We start from the raw sequence: 14,207 nt of genomic DNA, 5'->3' as shown, positions 1-14,207 counted from the left end.
TGATCTGAATGTTTAAGACAATGATTTCTAATTAGATTTCATAGTTTGTAATAACGTTCCCATCATGATATTTTTTTATCTCAACAATTTTTGTTTGTTCTGCCTCTGGGGAGTCTGCAGGCCTCCGGGAATGTAACTGAACTTCTTTGCCTCATTGTCACAGGTTGGGGAGCAGCACCTTCAAAAACATGCAGCGCCGGCACACGACCTTGAGGGAGAAGGGCCGGAGGCAGGCTATCCGGGGTCCCGCCTACATGTTCAATGAGAAGGGCACTAGCCTGACGCCTGAGGAAGAGCGCTTCCTAGACTCAGCCGAGTATGGCAACATCCCGGTGGTCAGGAAAATGCTGGAGGAGTCCAAGACCCTCAATTTCAACTGCGTGGACTACATGGGACAGAATGCGCTGCAGCTGGCTGTGGGCAACGAGCACCTGGAGGTCACGGAGTTGCTGCTCAAGAAAGAGAACTTGGCGCGGGTGGGGGACGCGTTGCTGCTGGCCATCAGCAAGGGCTACGTGCGCATTGTGGAGGCCATTCTCAACCACCCGGCCTTCGCACAGGGCCAGCGCCTGACACTTAGCCCGCTGGAGCAGGAGCTGCGGGACGACGACTTCTATGCCTATGATGAGGATGGCACGCGCTTCTCTCACGACATCACGCCCATCATCCTGGCGGCCCACTGCCAGGAGTACGAAATCGTGCACATCCTGCTGCTCAAGGGCGCCCGCATCGAGCGGCCCCATGACTACTTCTGCAAGTGCACTGAGTGCACTGAGAAGCAGCGGAAAGACTCCTTCAGCCACTCGCGCTCCCGCATGAATGCCTACAAAGGACTGGCAAGCGCCGCCTATTTGTCACTGTCTAGCGAAGACCCTGTCCTCACCGCATTGGAGCTGAGCAACGAATTAGCCAGACTAGCCAACATTGAGACTGAATTCAAGGTAACTCTCCCACTCACCATCCTGAGGGCAGATGGCCCAGTGGGCTCTTCTATGTGTGCCCAATGGCAAAATGGGTTGTCTTCTGGTCTGAGAAAGGGTGAAAGCCTCAGGCTTTTGTCATTCGGGCTCACAGAGGGGAAGGGTTACACATCTCACCTGGGTCAGATGTAGACCTGAGGGAAAAGCAGCCCACTAGGTGGAATATTAAAAAAAAAAAAAAAAAAAAAAAAAAAAAAAAAAAGAAAGAAAGAAAGAAAGAACATAAATGTAACTAAAAGGTGACTTTGCACAAATCCATATGGTAAAAGACAAGGAATTTGTGGTGCTGGGGCAGACACCTCAGCCCTATCCATGGTCACTCAGGAATGTCTAGGATACCAAGGTTATTTCCTGGTCTGGGCTTTAACTTCATGATTGTTTCATCTGCATGGTTTTGATTTGTCTCATTCATATCTCTATCCCATGCTGGACTGTGCTAATCTTAGGTTCAGTCTCAGCCCAATGCTAAAAGACTCAGGATTGCCTTTCTTAAACCTCACCAGCTATTGCTATTTTCTTGTCAATGGGCTGAGATGGCATCATATGAAAAAGCAAATAAAATTGTACAGTTGCTTGTCATTCCAGTAAATGGGTCTAGGGCAAAGCCCTACAATTCAGCCACCCTGAGAGCACCTTACCTATCAGGCCAAAGGATGGATACTCATTTCCAAAGTCCATTATTTAAGAGTGGTCCCGTGCTTTTACTGTCAACTGACACTGCCCTGAAAGAGAAGATTGGGACATAATGTAAGAAACTCTTTTGACATGATGTTTAATAAAAGGAACAAACACTTAGTGGGCATTTACTATATGCCATGCACTAACTGCCTTACTTATTGATCTTGGTTAACAATAACCTGTATGCTGCGGGTACTACTACTATCCCCGTTTTGTATGAGAGCACAGAAGTAGACAGAAAGCACACAGTTAATAAGTAATGAAACCATTGTTCTAGTCTAGGTATCCAGAGCTGATTCAGTCACTCCAGCAAACCTGTGCCAGAGGCCTTGTTCATATATTGAGCTTCTCAAAATTTCACTGGCCTTTATCTGAATGATGAAGGGATTCCTCACTCCATGTGTGGCTGAAAGAGTAGTAACTACAGTTGGGCTCGTTATTTCCCCTCTTGGCTATGGAACACACAAAAAGGCATCATATAGGGGGCCGGCCATCAAGCTAAGAAAAGATGTCATTTGCAAGTAAGAATTTCATTATCCAAAAGAGATGCAATGCAAGAGCTATACCTACATAGAATACAATTAGGTGACCAAGGATATGTACCATTTCATAGCAAGGAAGGCTCTCCTGGGCCATGTTGTTCATGGAGGTCTCAAAGGATGGAATGAGATCAGGTCTTTCTGAGAAGTAGGAGGTGGATCCAGGGGGAACGAAAGTATCTGGAGGCATTTGGATGAGCAAGTGAAGACGAGGCCCAACAAAGCCCAGAGCAGGGAGGAGATGGATGAGGAATTCCATGTGCCTAAAATACTGACTTCCTGCTGGGTCACCCAAGAGGAATGCTGAAGAGATGAAGGGGGTGCAGATCTCAGAGGGCTCTGTATGTCAGGCTGAGCACTCTGAGTTATTCTGTAGGAGGAAATGGAAAGCCACTAAAAGTTGATGATTCAGGTACTAAGTAGTGAAATCTAGAGTTTTGGAAACTTATTAACCTAAGATGAAATGGAGGATTTGGACTGGGACTGGGTGGGGCACTAAGACTAAAGAGAGGAGCAATTCAGGTATGCATACATAAAGCCATGGAAGCCGCTTAGCCCAGCTAGGGATAGATAAACTAGGCCAAGAAGAGGTAGCATGGCACCACAGATTGTGAATAGATAAAGCACCCTATAATTAAGTCCATTTTATTCCATCTAATTCCCTAACATTATTCATGGCCTCATCTAGAAAACATGGTGGCTATTGATGCCGAGATTACCCAAAGAAGCCCCAAAGAAATATAGCTATTGTCTCTTCTTTTCTCATACCAAGGGCAAGGATGTCCCAAGCAAGGCTACTGGATCTTTTCTTATTCCCCAGCCTTCAGACCAATCCTGAGCAGGCTGTATAAAAGGAACAGCTAAGCCAATTACTTCAGATATTTCTGGCCAAGAAGGAAAAAAACAAGCAAAAAATGTTCTTTGGATCAGATTATCTGGATAATTGCACAATTCTCTACTTATCTCACATCTGGGAGCGTGCCAGCCTAAATAAAACGATACTAGACTAACATTTGGAAACACATCTGAGCCATTTGTTTCATTTACTAAAACCCAAAGTCTGGCATATTTTAGTGTACATAATATCTAAAACTGGAAGTTTGTTGAAATCATTTTCTATGATATTTTGATTTAAAAAGTAAATTATGGAAATTGTGGACAATTAAGAACACTACTAACATGATGGCAAATTCTTTCTAAAATGCAGTCATTTACTCAGAATTAGAGCTAGCATAAATACATTTGCTGGCTGTTAACATCCCCCTAGTTACCTTTGTTTGAAATAATGTCTTTCAGATTGTTGACAAATGGTGCATTATAAATTAACATAACTGTTCCTTTAGAACTTTCTTATTCAACTATCCTTGTATGTTCATTCCTGATATTATAAATCTTCTCAGAGAGCAGTTTAGCAGGAAAGAAGTCAAACTGTAATGAAAGAATAAAGAGCCAGTGAATGTGTTCTAAATTGCACTCTTGATGAGTCTGTTCTGCTTTCTAGGGACTACATGTGGCTGCTTGTTGTCACATGTTACAGAGATGATCCAGTGTCATCAATTATGTAAAATACTATCAGGGTTTCATTGGAAATATGTCACATGTCATCCTCCACATCGTCTAAAATGCTCACTCTGGAGTGACATGTCCTGACTAGGAGATGTGATCCAAGATAAGCTTGAATTTGGGGAGTCATTTTAATTTACTACCAGAATAGAGTCTACTCATTCACAACAAGTGCAGCCAATGTCAAGGTCTCCAGTAAATTGTGGCTAGAATCAGATGCCTACTAGCAAGCCATTATTTTTTGGTGGGGAAATTGTGTAGTTGTTCAAGGATTGCATATGTCTCTTTTATATTCTTGGGTCTAGAAAGATATTAAAATTCAACTGGTCAATGGGGCCTCCAAGTGCCTTAAATATACCCAGTAAATTAGTAAGCCTTCCAGAAATACTTGATGAAAGGAATGAAATAAATCCTAAAAGAATAATCATTCCAACTGTTGAAGCAAATGATTACTTTTATCTATGGATCAAACTTAATACATTTATGGATTTCATAGTAGTATTTGATGAACATGGTGAAATGGGAAAGTTCTAAAGAAGACTACAGCTGGTAGCCAGGGATAAAACCTTAACATTCAATGACTGAAGACTAATCATATGTTGCATTGTATGATGTATGGACAGCAGAGCGTGTCTTCTTTGTCTTACCTAAAATAGGGTTTGAGAGCACTGCCCAAAACTGACATTTTGATTGATTGGTTTATCTATGCAGTAGGAGCCAGAGAAAGGGAAGATTGGTGTGATCTGGACTATTCAGGGTGCTTTACCCTGGTGGAATGGGCTCTCTCTGTGTAGAAGCATCTGGATTAGCAAGAAAAAATAAAGAATATGTCTATCTCGGTTGGGTTGTAACTCCTGCCACCAAGAATATAGAGGCCTCTATATCTTTCCTGAATTAGTCTGCTTGGTTTTCTTTGCTGATCATTCTCTTATAAAATTGCTCAGGGTACCCCTTTATTTTGTTGATAATTTCCTCGCTGCATTCCTAGGCGATTTGTCTATATGTGCTGCTTATCTGTGGAAATGATGTTTCAAAATGACTAGAAGTCAGTATTTCTTCCGATTTAGAGTAGGTGGCAGCAGTGCCCTTGGGGCAGGGCAGGGGATGAGGAAGAAAAGGGTGACAAGGGAATACTGCAGGGCTTAGGAAAGAAAGTAGGATGGGATGGAGGGGTCCCTCTTGCTCCCTTACAATTTTGCTTCAATTTGAAAGCATCTACTGTCCCCAAGTCAGAGAACTGTGGAAGCCCAACAAACAGTGCAGCTCAGTTATTTAACGTTTGTCCATTCTGAAGGCTAGAAAAGCTGCCGCTGAGAAGGGTCTTCCTGTTGACACAAGAGCAGCATGGAGACTTGTGCTTCAGTCACAGCAATTTATTCTGACAGACCTCAGAGAGGAAGAGTAGGAATCAAGAAAGCTAATGTTGTGACTCATTCTCCTTAAGTGTTAATGACCTTTGTGTTTATCAATGGATAGTTAACCACGGATATTATGAAAAATAGATAATGAATTATGTATTGATGTTGTGCTGTCATTTTAAGACCCATAAAAAACCCTCCAGGCCTGAAATACCACAAATTAAAAATGCAAATAATGATAAATCAGGCCAATTTGCCACCTGCTATGATTTTAGTGAGATCCCATTGTGGAAGGTAAGGATGTTGAGATGACAGTTTGTAATCTGCTTGCAAACTTATCAAGACAGAAAAGGGAAGAGCTGGAGCAAAAGAGGAGTGACTTTGAATTGTGGTGCTGAGAGCTCAGAGTACACTTGAACTCTGGCCATCTGGAGCCAGGAAGACAAAAAGCTGAGTGAAGGCCCAGCCTAGGCTGGAAGCAGTCCCAAAGACTGAGTAAGTCTTTTGCCCCACCCTCCGGTGTTTGTACTAGTTTCTCATACGCTTCGAATACTTCCAGGATTTTTAAATTTTATAGACTAACACCCTAGGAAAATATATTTCCTTGAAGTTTGAAAGCTTGGCTGGTAGTATAAACAAATGCCTGCTTAGCATGCAGGAAATTATTTGAAAATCATTTCCTTTTCCACTGGGGAAATATTTTTCAAGCTGTGAAGGTGCAGGTGTGTGGTGTATGTGTGTATAAGAGAATCTGGCAGAAAAGCCCTCAAAGCACTCACTTATGTATCATCCCTGATACACTAAGGGATCTGACTAGGCCACTCTAGGCCTGTGCTTGAACATCTAATGATGCACAATGAGCAGAGGAGAGAATGACCACAGAAGGCAGGTGATGAGTGGAAGGGCATGGCTCTCACTAAGCACACGCAATGAGGTGTGCTCTATTGTTGGTCTACCTGGGGCTGTGGTCACAGGCCCCTGTACTTGAGAAGACTGGCTTATTTCAGGAAAGGAACAAAGGTGACTCTGCCCAAGGTAGCTTTGTCTTTCTATTTCATTGCCTAAGTGTCTGGAGGAGCACTTTTGATAGAGCATTCATTAATGAGTCATCACAGGAAAATTAGCTAATTAATGTGTCCTTTAATGACAGTTTTTTGAGATCACAAATAATGCCTAAAATTAGAACGCTCTTCTAGGTTTATGCCAAGAGGATCAGCCTCTGAAATACAGGGAGGCAGTGAAAATTGGGTGAGAGGTATTCAGGTGAGATAAAGGAAGCTATTAAACTAAAACATAGGTAGAGTCAGGCTCCAGTGAGCACACAGTGTAGTCATGCTTCATTTCCTGGACACAGAGGAGTGGAGAGCAAAAAGCTTGGCCCTGGAGCCAGTCAGACCTGGGTTTCATCTCCTACAAGTCATGTAATTTTGGACATCTACTTGAAGTTAATTGTGGTATTTTTTTTCTTTTTTTTATTGATTATTTAAAGCATTACATAGCTCATGATATATCATCTTTCATACATTTGACTCAAATTGTGTTTTGAACTCCCATTTTCACCCCAAATACAGATTGCAGAATCACATCTGTTACATATTCACATTTTTACATAATGCCATATTAGTGACTGTTGTATTCTGCTACCTTTCCTATCCCCTACTATCCCCCCTCCCCTCCCCTCCCATCTTCCCTCTCTACCTCCCCTGCTGTTGTTCAGTTCTCTCCCTTTTTTTCCCTCCCCCTTGCCCCTCATGACCTCTTATAATTTTATGTATCATTGAAGGTCTCCTACTATTTCCATGTGCTTTCCCTTCTCTCTCCGTTTCTCTCCCCCCATTCGTCTTTGTTTACTGTAGTCTTTTCCTCATGCTCTTCCTTCCTGTTCTGTTCTTAGTTGTTCTCTTTATATCAAAGCAGACATTTGACATTTGTTTTTTAGGGCTTGGCTAGCTTCGCTTAGCATAATCTGCTCTAATGCCATCCATTTCCCTGCAAATTCTATGATTTTGTCATTTCTTAGTGCTGCATAATACTCCATTGTGTATAGATGCCACATTTTTTTATCCATTCATCTATTGAGGGGCATCTAGGTTGGTTCCACAGTCTAGCTATTGTGAATTGTGCCGCTATAATCATTGATGCAGCCGTATCCCTATAGAGCGCTTTTTTAAGGTCCTCAGGGAATAGTCCGAGAAGTGCGATAGCTGTCGTATTTGAAAAATGGAGGATGAGAGGGAAGGACTAGATACTTCAATCTTAACTTATTCAAAATGGATTGCTTCTTCCCCCACCCAAACATTTTCTCTTACCCTAATCTGCTCATGTCAGTGACACCATGATTTACTAAAAACTTTGTGTACTTCATCCCACTTAACTTCAAGAAAGTGCTGGCACAAATGTGGTTCTCGGTAAATAAATAAGTTGGTAAACTTATGACTAATAACCGCTCAGTGTGTTGGTAAGGATTAAATGAGATCAAGAATATATCTGTGCAGAGAACTTGACACATAATAAGCATTATTAATTTTTAACTAGAGAGCTCAGTGGCAACTCCTTTCCCAAAGCCCACTGAATTGTCAGCACCACAACTTTTTTTTTTACCATTAATACAGCTTACATTTCAGCAACTCCTCTATTCATAGGGTCTTTCTGATTTTGGCTAAGCTGCCTATCCCCTCAGCAGAGCTTTTCAGAAAAAGAAAAGATCTAGGTTGTACGTGTGAGCTCTGTGGTTAAAAATAGGCCAAGGAAATGTTCTCCAATTGGAAAAATGCAGACCACTAAAACCAAATAAACTAAGAGTGCTGCTCAAATATTACTGCGAAAAGAAGTGATGTGGGCTGGAAAGATAGAAAAGCAAAAGAGAGGGGGAGGAAATGGGCAGGCAGAGCTCCTGCCAAATGCAGACAGAGATTATTTTTTGAAAAATATCTGTGGAAAAGATTCATCACCACACACTAAAAAAGGGGGAAAAATAATTTCCTACACAAGTGAAGCTATCAGTCTGAATTATCAGAGATACAGAGAAAAATGGAGATGGTTCTTCAAGAAAATTAGCCAATAAGTAGTAGCACAAATTAAATCAAAAGAAAACACAAGGATTTTTTCTCTGAAAGAGAAAAGTCACAATGCTATATAAATTAATCATAGGGGGGTAGCATTAATCAAGTATGCTGCACATGTCATTGGCATGGCGGCATGTGTTTTAATTAGCAAAAAATTCACACTCAAATTAAATGGGGAGATACATGTCAGGATGTTGGGAGAAGGAAAGAGTCTATAGACTCACTGAGTATCAGAACCAAATGAACCCTAGTTATAGAGCTGTCTGAAACCCAAGGGCTCATGCCATAAATTCTTTTTTTTTTTTTTTTTTTTTTTTTGGTACTGGGTATTGAATCCAGGGTGCTTAACCATCAAAAAATTTATTTTTTATTTAAAGACAGGGTCTCACTAAGTTGCTTAGGGCCTTGCTAAGTTGCAGAGGCTAGCTTTGAACTTACAATCTTCCTGCCTCAGCCTCCCCAGCCACTGGGATTACAGGGAAGTCCTATCATGTCCAGCCATGACAGATTCTTTTTTTTTCTTTTTTTTTATTGGTTGTTCAAAACATTACAAAGCTCTTGACATAACATATTTCATACATTATATTCAAGTGGGTTACGAACTCCCATTTTTACCCCAAATACAGATTGCAGAATCACATCGGTTACACATCCACATTTTTACATAATGCCATATTAGTAACTGTTGTATTCTGCTACCTTTCCTATCCTCTACTATCCCCCCTCCCCTCCACTACCATCTTCACTCTCTACCCCATCTACTGTAATTTGTTTCTCTCTTTGTTTATTTTCCCATTCCCCTCACAACCTCTTATATGTAATTTTGTATAACAATGAGGGTCTCCCTCCATTTCCATGCAATTTCCCTTTTCTCTCCCTTTCCCTCCCACCTCATGTCTCTGTTTAATGTTAATCTTTTCTTCCTGCTCTTCCTCCCTGCTCTGTTCTTAGTTGCTCTCATTATATCAAAGAAGACATTTGGTATTTGTTTTTTAGGGATTGGCTAGCTTCACTAAGCATAATCTGCTCTAGTGCCATCCATTTCCCTGCAAATTCCATGATTTTGTCATTTTTAGTGCTGCGTAATACTCCATGGTGTATAAATGCCACATTTTTTTATCCATTCATCTATTGAAGGGCATCTGGGTTGGTTCCACAGTCTAGCAATTGTGAATTGTGCTGCTATGAACATCGATGTGGCAGTATCCCTGTAGTACGCTCTTTTAAGGTCTTTAGGGAATAGTCCGAGAAGGACAATAGCTGGGTCAAATGGTGGTTCCATTCCCAGCTTTCCCAGGAATCTCCATACTGCTTTCCAAATTGGCCACACCAGTTTGCAGTCCCACCAGCAATGTACAAGAGTACCCTTTTCACCACATCCTCTCCGGCACTTGTTGTTGTTTGACTTCATAATGGCTGCCAATCTTACTGGAGTGAGATGGTATCTTAGGGTGGTTTTGATTTGCATTTCTCTGACTGCTAGAGATGGTGAGCATTTTTTCATGTACTTATTGATTGATTGTATGTCCTCCTCTGAGAAGTGTCTGTTCAGGTCCTTGGCCCATTTGTTGATTGGATAATTTGTTAGCTTGTTGTCTAATTTTTTGAGTTCTTTGTATACTCTGGATATTAGGGCTCTATCTGAAGTGTGAGGAGTAAAAATTTGTTCCCAGGATGTAGGCTCCCTATTTACCTCTCTTATTGTTTCTGTTGCTGAGAAAAAACTTTTCAGTTTAAGTAAGTCCCATTTGTTGATTCTTGTTATTAACTCTTGTGCTATGGGTGTCCTATTAAGGAATTTGGAGCCCAACCCCACAATATGTAGATCAGAGCCAACTTTTTCTTCTATCAGATGCAGAGTCTCTGATTTGATATCTAGCTCCTTGATCCACTTTGAGTTAACTTTTGTGCATGGCGAGAGGAGGGGATTCAGTTTCATTTTGTTGCATATGGATTTCCAGTTTTCCCAACACCATTTGTTGAAGATGCTATCCTTCCTCCATTGCATTCTTTTAGCTCCTTTATCAAATATAAGATAGTTGTAGCTTTGTGGATTAGTCTCTGTGTCCTCTATTCTGTACCATTGGTCCACCTGCCTGTTTTGGTACCAGTACCATGCTGTTTTTGTTACTATTGCTCTGTAATATAGTTTGAAATCTGGTATCGCTATACCGCCTGATTCACACTTCCTGCTTAGAATTGCTTTTGCTATTCTGGGTCTTTTATTTTTCCATATGAATTTCATGATTGCTTTATCTATTTCTACAAGAAATGCCATTGGGATTTTGATTGGCATTGCATTAAACCTATAGAGAACTTTTGGTAATATCACCATTTTGATGATGTTAGTTCTGCCTATCCATGAACAGGGTATATTTTTCCATCTTCTAAGATCTTCTTCTACGTCTCTCTTTAGGGTTCTGTAGTTTTCATTGTATAGATCTTTCACCTCTTTTGTTAGGTTGATTCCCAAGTATTTTATTTTTTTTGAGGATATTGTGAATGGAGTGTTTCTCCTCATTTCCGTTTCAGAAGTTTTGTCGCTGATATACAGAAATGCCTTTGATTTATGCGTGTTGATTTTATATCCTGCCACTTTGCTGAATTCATTTATTAGTTCTAGTAGTTACTTTGTAGACCCTTTTGGATCTTCTAGGTATAGAATCATGTCGCCTGCAAATAGTGATAATTTAAGTTCTTCTTTTCCTATTTTTATGCCTTTAATTTCTTTCGTCTGTCTAATTGCTCTGGCCAGTGTTTCGAGAACTATATTGAATAGAAGTGGTGATAGAGGGCATCCCTGTCTTGTTCCAGGTTTTAGAGGGAATGCCTTCAATTTTTCTCCATTCAGAATGATGCTAGCCTGAGGCTTAGCATAGATAGCTTTTACAATGTTGAGGTAAGTTCCTGTTATCCCTAGTTTTTCTAATGTTTTGAACATAAAGGGATGCTGTACTTTGTCGAATGCTTTTCTGCGTCTATCGAGATGATCATATGGTTCTTATCTTTAAATAACCTAGACTTAACTGACATATATAGAATATATCAACCATCATCAAGTGGATATACTTTTTTCTCAGCAGCACATGGATCCTTCTCAAAAATAGACCATATATTATGCCATAGGGCAACCCTCAGTAAATATAAAGGGGTGGAGATAATACCATGCATTTTATCTGATCATAATGGAATAAAACTGGAAATCAATGATAAAAGAAGGAAGGAAAAATCCTACATCACATGGAAAATGAACAATATGTTACTGAATGATCAATGGGTTACAGAAGACATAAAGGAGGAAATAAAAAAATTCTTAGAGATAAATGAAAATACAGACACAACATATCAGAATCTATGGGACACAATGAAAGCAGTTTTAAGAGGGAAATTCATCGCCTGGAGGTCATTCCTCAAAAAAAGGAAAAACCAACAAATAAATGAGCTCACACTTCATCTCAAAGCCCTAGAAAAGGAAGAGCAAAACAACAGCAAATGTAGCAGAAGGCAAGAAATAATTAAAATCAGAGTGTAAATCAATGAAATTGAAACAAAAGAAACTATTGAAAAAATTAACAAAACTAAAAGTTGGTTCTTCGAAAAAATAAATAAGATCGACAGACCCTTAGCCATGCTAACAAAGAGAAAAAGAGAGAGAATTCAAATTACTAACGTTCGGGATGAAAAAGGCAATATCACAACAGATGCTACAGAAATACAGAAGACAATTAGAAATTATTTTGAAAACCTATATTCCAATAAAATAGAAGATAGTGGAGACATCGATAAATTTCTTAAGTCATATGATTTGCCCAGACTGAGTCAGGAGGATACACACAATTTAAACAGACCAATATCAATGGATGAAATAGAAGAAGCAATCAAAAGACTACCAACCAAGAAAAGCCCAGGACTGGATGGGTATACAGTGGAGTTTTACAAAACCTTTAAAGAAGAATTAATACCAATACTTTTCAAGTTATTTCAGGAAATAGAAAAAGAGGGAGCTCTGCCAAATTCATTCTATGAGGCCAACATCACCCTGATTCCGAAACCAGACAAAGACACCTCAAAGAAAGAAAACTACAGACCAATATCTCTGATGAACCTAGATGCAAAAATCCTCAATAAAATTCTGGCGAATCGGATACAAAGGCACATCAAAAAAATTGTGCACCATGACAGATTCTTATCAAGCCTCTAGCCTAAGCAAGCCTCTGGATTAGGTGCTCAAATGAATAATGAAGGTAAAGTTCCCACCCTCAAGGATCTCACTGTCTAATGGAGGAAACAGACATTCTTCACACAACCACAAAAATAAACACAGCATTACAAATTATAAACTACGGTTTTCAGAGAGTTGAGTCAGTGAGGTAGATGTGTGTGTGTGTGTGCGTGCACGCGTGGGTGCATGCACGTGTGTGTGTGTGTATGTGTGTGTACATTCACATATTTGAAGATTTTCATAGAAGGCAATGTTTTACTGAAACCCAGGGGCATAAAAGAGCAAAACAGACATCAAGGAATGGAAAAGAGGGTTCTGGGCATGGGAAAGTTACATGAAATAACACACTGCTGAGAGGGAAAAGGAGACTCATTCAGAAAATTGCAAGTATCATGGTATGGATCCATTGCAGGGAGTCAAAGGAAGAAGAAGCAGGTGATAGGGATGCTGACCAGGACCTCAGACAGGGCTTTACCTTTAGTGACCATGTAAAAAGCTGGACTTCATTGTAAGTTGAATCTGGAGAGCCATTGGAAGCTTTCAGCAGGTGAAAGAGTGACTCACATCTACAGTTTGAATGATCCAATCTGCCTACTGTAGAAAATGGATTGGAGAGGAAAATAAAGGAAGAAGTTAAAGATTGCTAAAGAATATGAAATCATCCCTGAAAAAGGGTGAATGGTATGAGGGTCCAGAAGGACTAGCACATGTCAACCAGTGGGTGAATCATCACAGATGGAGCCACAGCACAGTCAGAGGATGTGACTGCCTCCTGGACAGCTTTCTTGTTATGAGCTTCCCAAGGCCCTGCTTCTCCCATCTCTGGGATCTCTTGGGGCTTCACAGGGGTGCACCAGGCAGTGGAGAAGCACAGGAAAAGAAAACAGAATAGACCAGGTCTTTAACTTCTCCTCTAAGTCAGAAGCCCAGTGGAGTAGGAAGAGGGCAAGAGAGTAAGGTAGATCCCAATCTGCCATCCAGACCTTTGAAGGAAGAAGATGTTGACTTCCAGACTTGGCCAAATTATTCACTGCAAAGCACTGGCAGCACAGAGATATTGGAAGGTTGAATCAAAAGTGATAATCCCAGTATGGAAAGGATCCCACTGATTTTTAATCTTTGCACTGCATGTTCCAGACTCTGAAGACATCTTTGTCCTATTTTAATTTTTCATTCAAGTGAGGGAAATTGTTGAGTCATATCTCTAATTTGTGTTAAACTGGAGCTCATTTTAGCATAAATATAAGCATGGAGTAGACCTTTTCTTCCTCCTCCTTTCCCCTTGAGGTTTTTAGTGTTGTGACAGACTAAAAGGAGACAGAGTGCAGGCAAGGCTTTCTGAGCACCCAAAATCCTCCTTGGTGGACACCCAGTTCAGTCGGGGTGGGTGTATTGGTTTTCTAGTGCTGCCATAGCAAACTATTAAAAACTTGGTGATGTAACACAACAGAACTTTACTGTATTACAGTATTTAAGGCGAGATGTTAGCAGGGCCATGCTGTCTCCAAAGGTTCTCAGGGAGAAACCTTTCTTTCCTCTTCCTAGTTTCTGGTAGTTGCCACTAATATTATCTTGTCAACACATCCCTCCAGTCTGTGCCTCTGACATCATGTGGTGGTTTTCCTGGATATTTCTATGTCTCTTCTCATAAGGGTGGCAGTCATTTTGGACTAAGGGGCCACCCTACTCTAGTAGGACTCCATCATAACTAATTACTCCTGTAACTACCCCATTATCAAATAAGATCACCTTCTAAATTTCTAGGAAGGATAGGTCTTGGAGTAGGGGACACTATTGAGCCA

The 14,207-nt window shown here is 40.6% G+C and overlaps 1 protein-coding gene and 1 long non-coding RNA gene across 8 annotated transcripts in view; one reads left to right on the top strand and one right to left on the bottom strand.

Annotated features, from left to right (window-relative positions):
• The window catches only part of LOC308646711, a 572,715-nt gene that overhangs the window by 400,746 nt on the left and 157,762 nt on the right, over positions 1 to 14,207 (bottom strand). The window lies entirely within an intron of this gene.
• TRPC7 (transient receptor potential cation channel subfamily C member 7) overlaps positions 189 to 14,207 on the top strand; it is a gene marked incomplete at both ends in the record, with an annotated part of 165,372 nt that continues 151,353 nt past the window's right edge. Inside the window, one exon of the mRNA XM_081290001.1 lies at positions 189 to 941. Coding sequence (XP_081146127.1) covers positions 189 to 941 — 753 coding nt within the window. The remainder of the gene's footprint in view (positions 942 to 14,207) is intronic.

This window comes from Spermophilus citellus (genome assembly GCF_964194105.1).
Source record: "Spermophilus citellus genome assembly, chromosome: 1".
NCBI classification, from domain to species: domain Eukaryota; kingdom Metazoa; phylum Chordata; class Mammalia; order Rodentia; family Sciuridae; genus Spermophilus; species Spermophilus citellus.
This window is presented reverse-complemented; position numbering and strand designations above follow the sequence as displayed.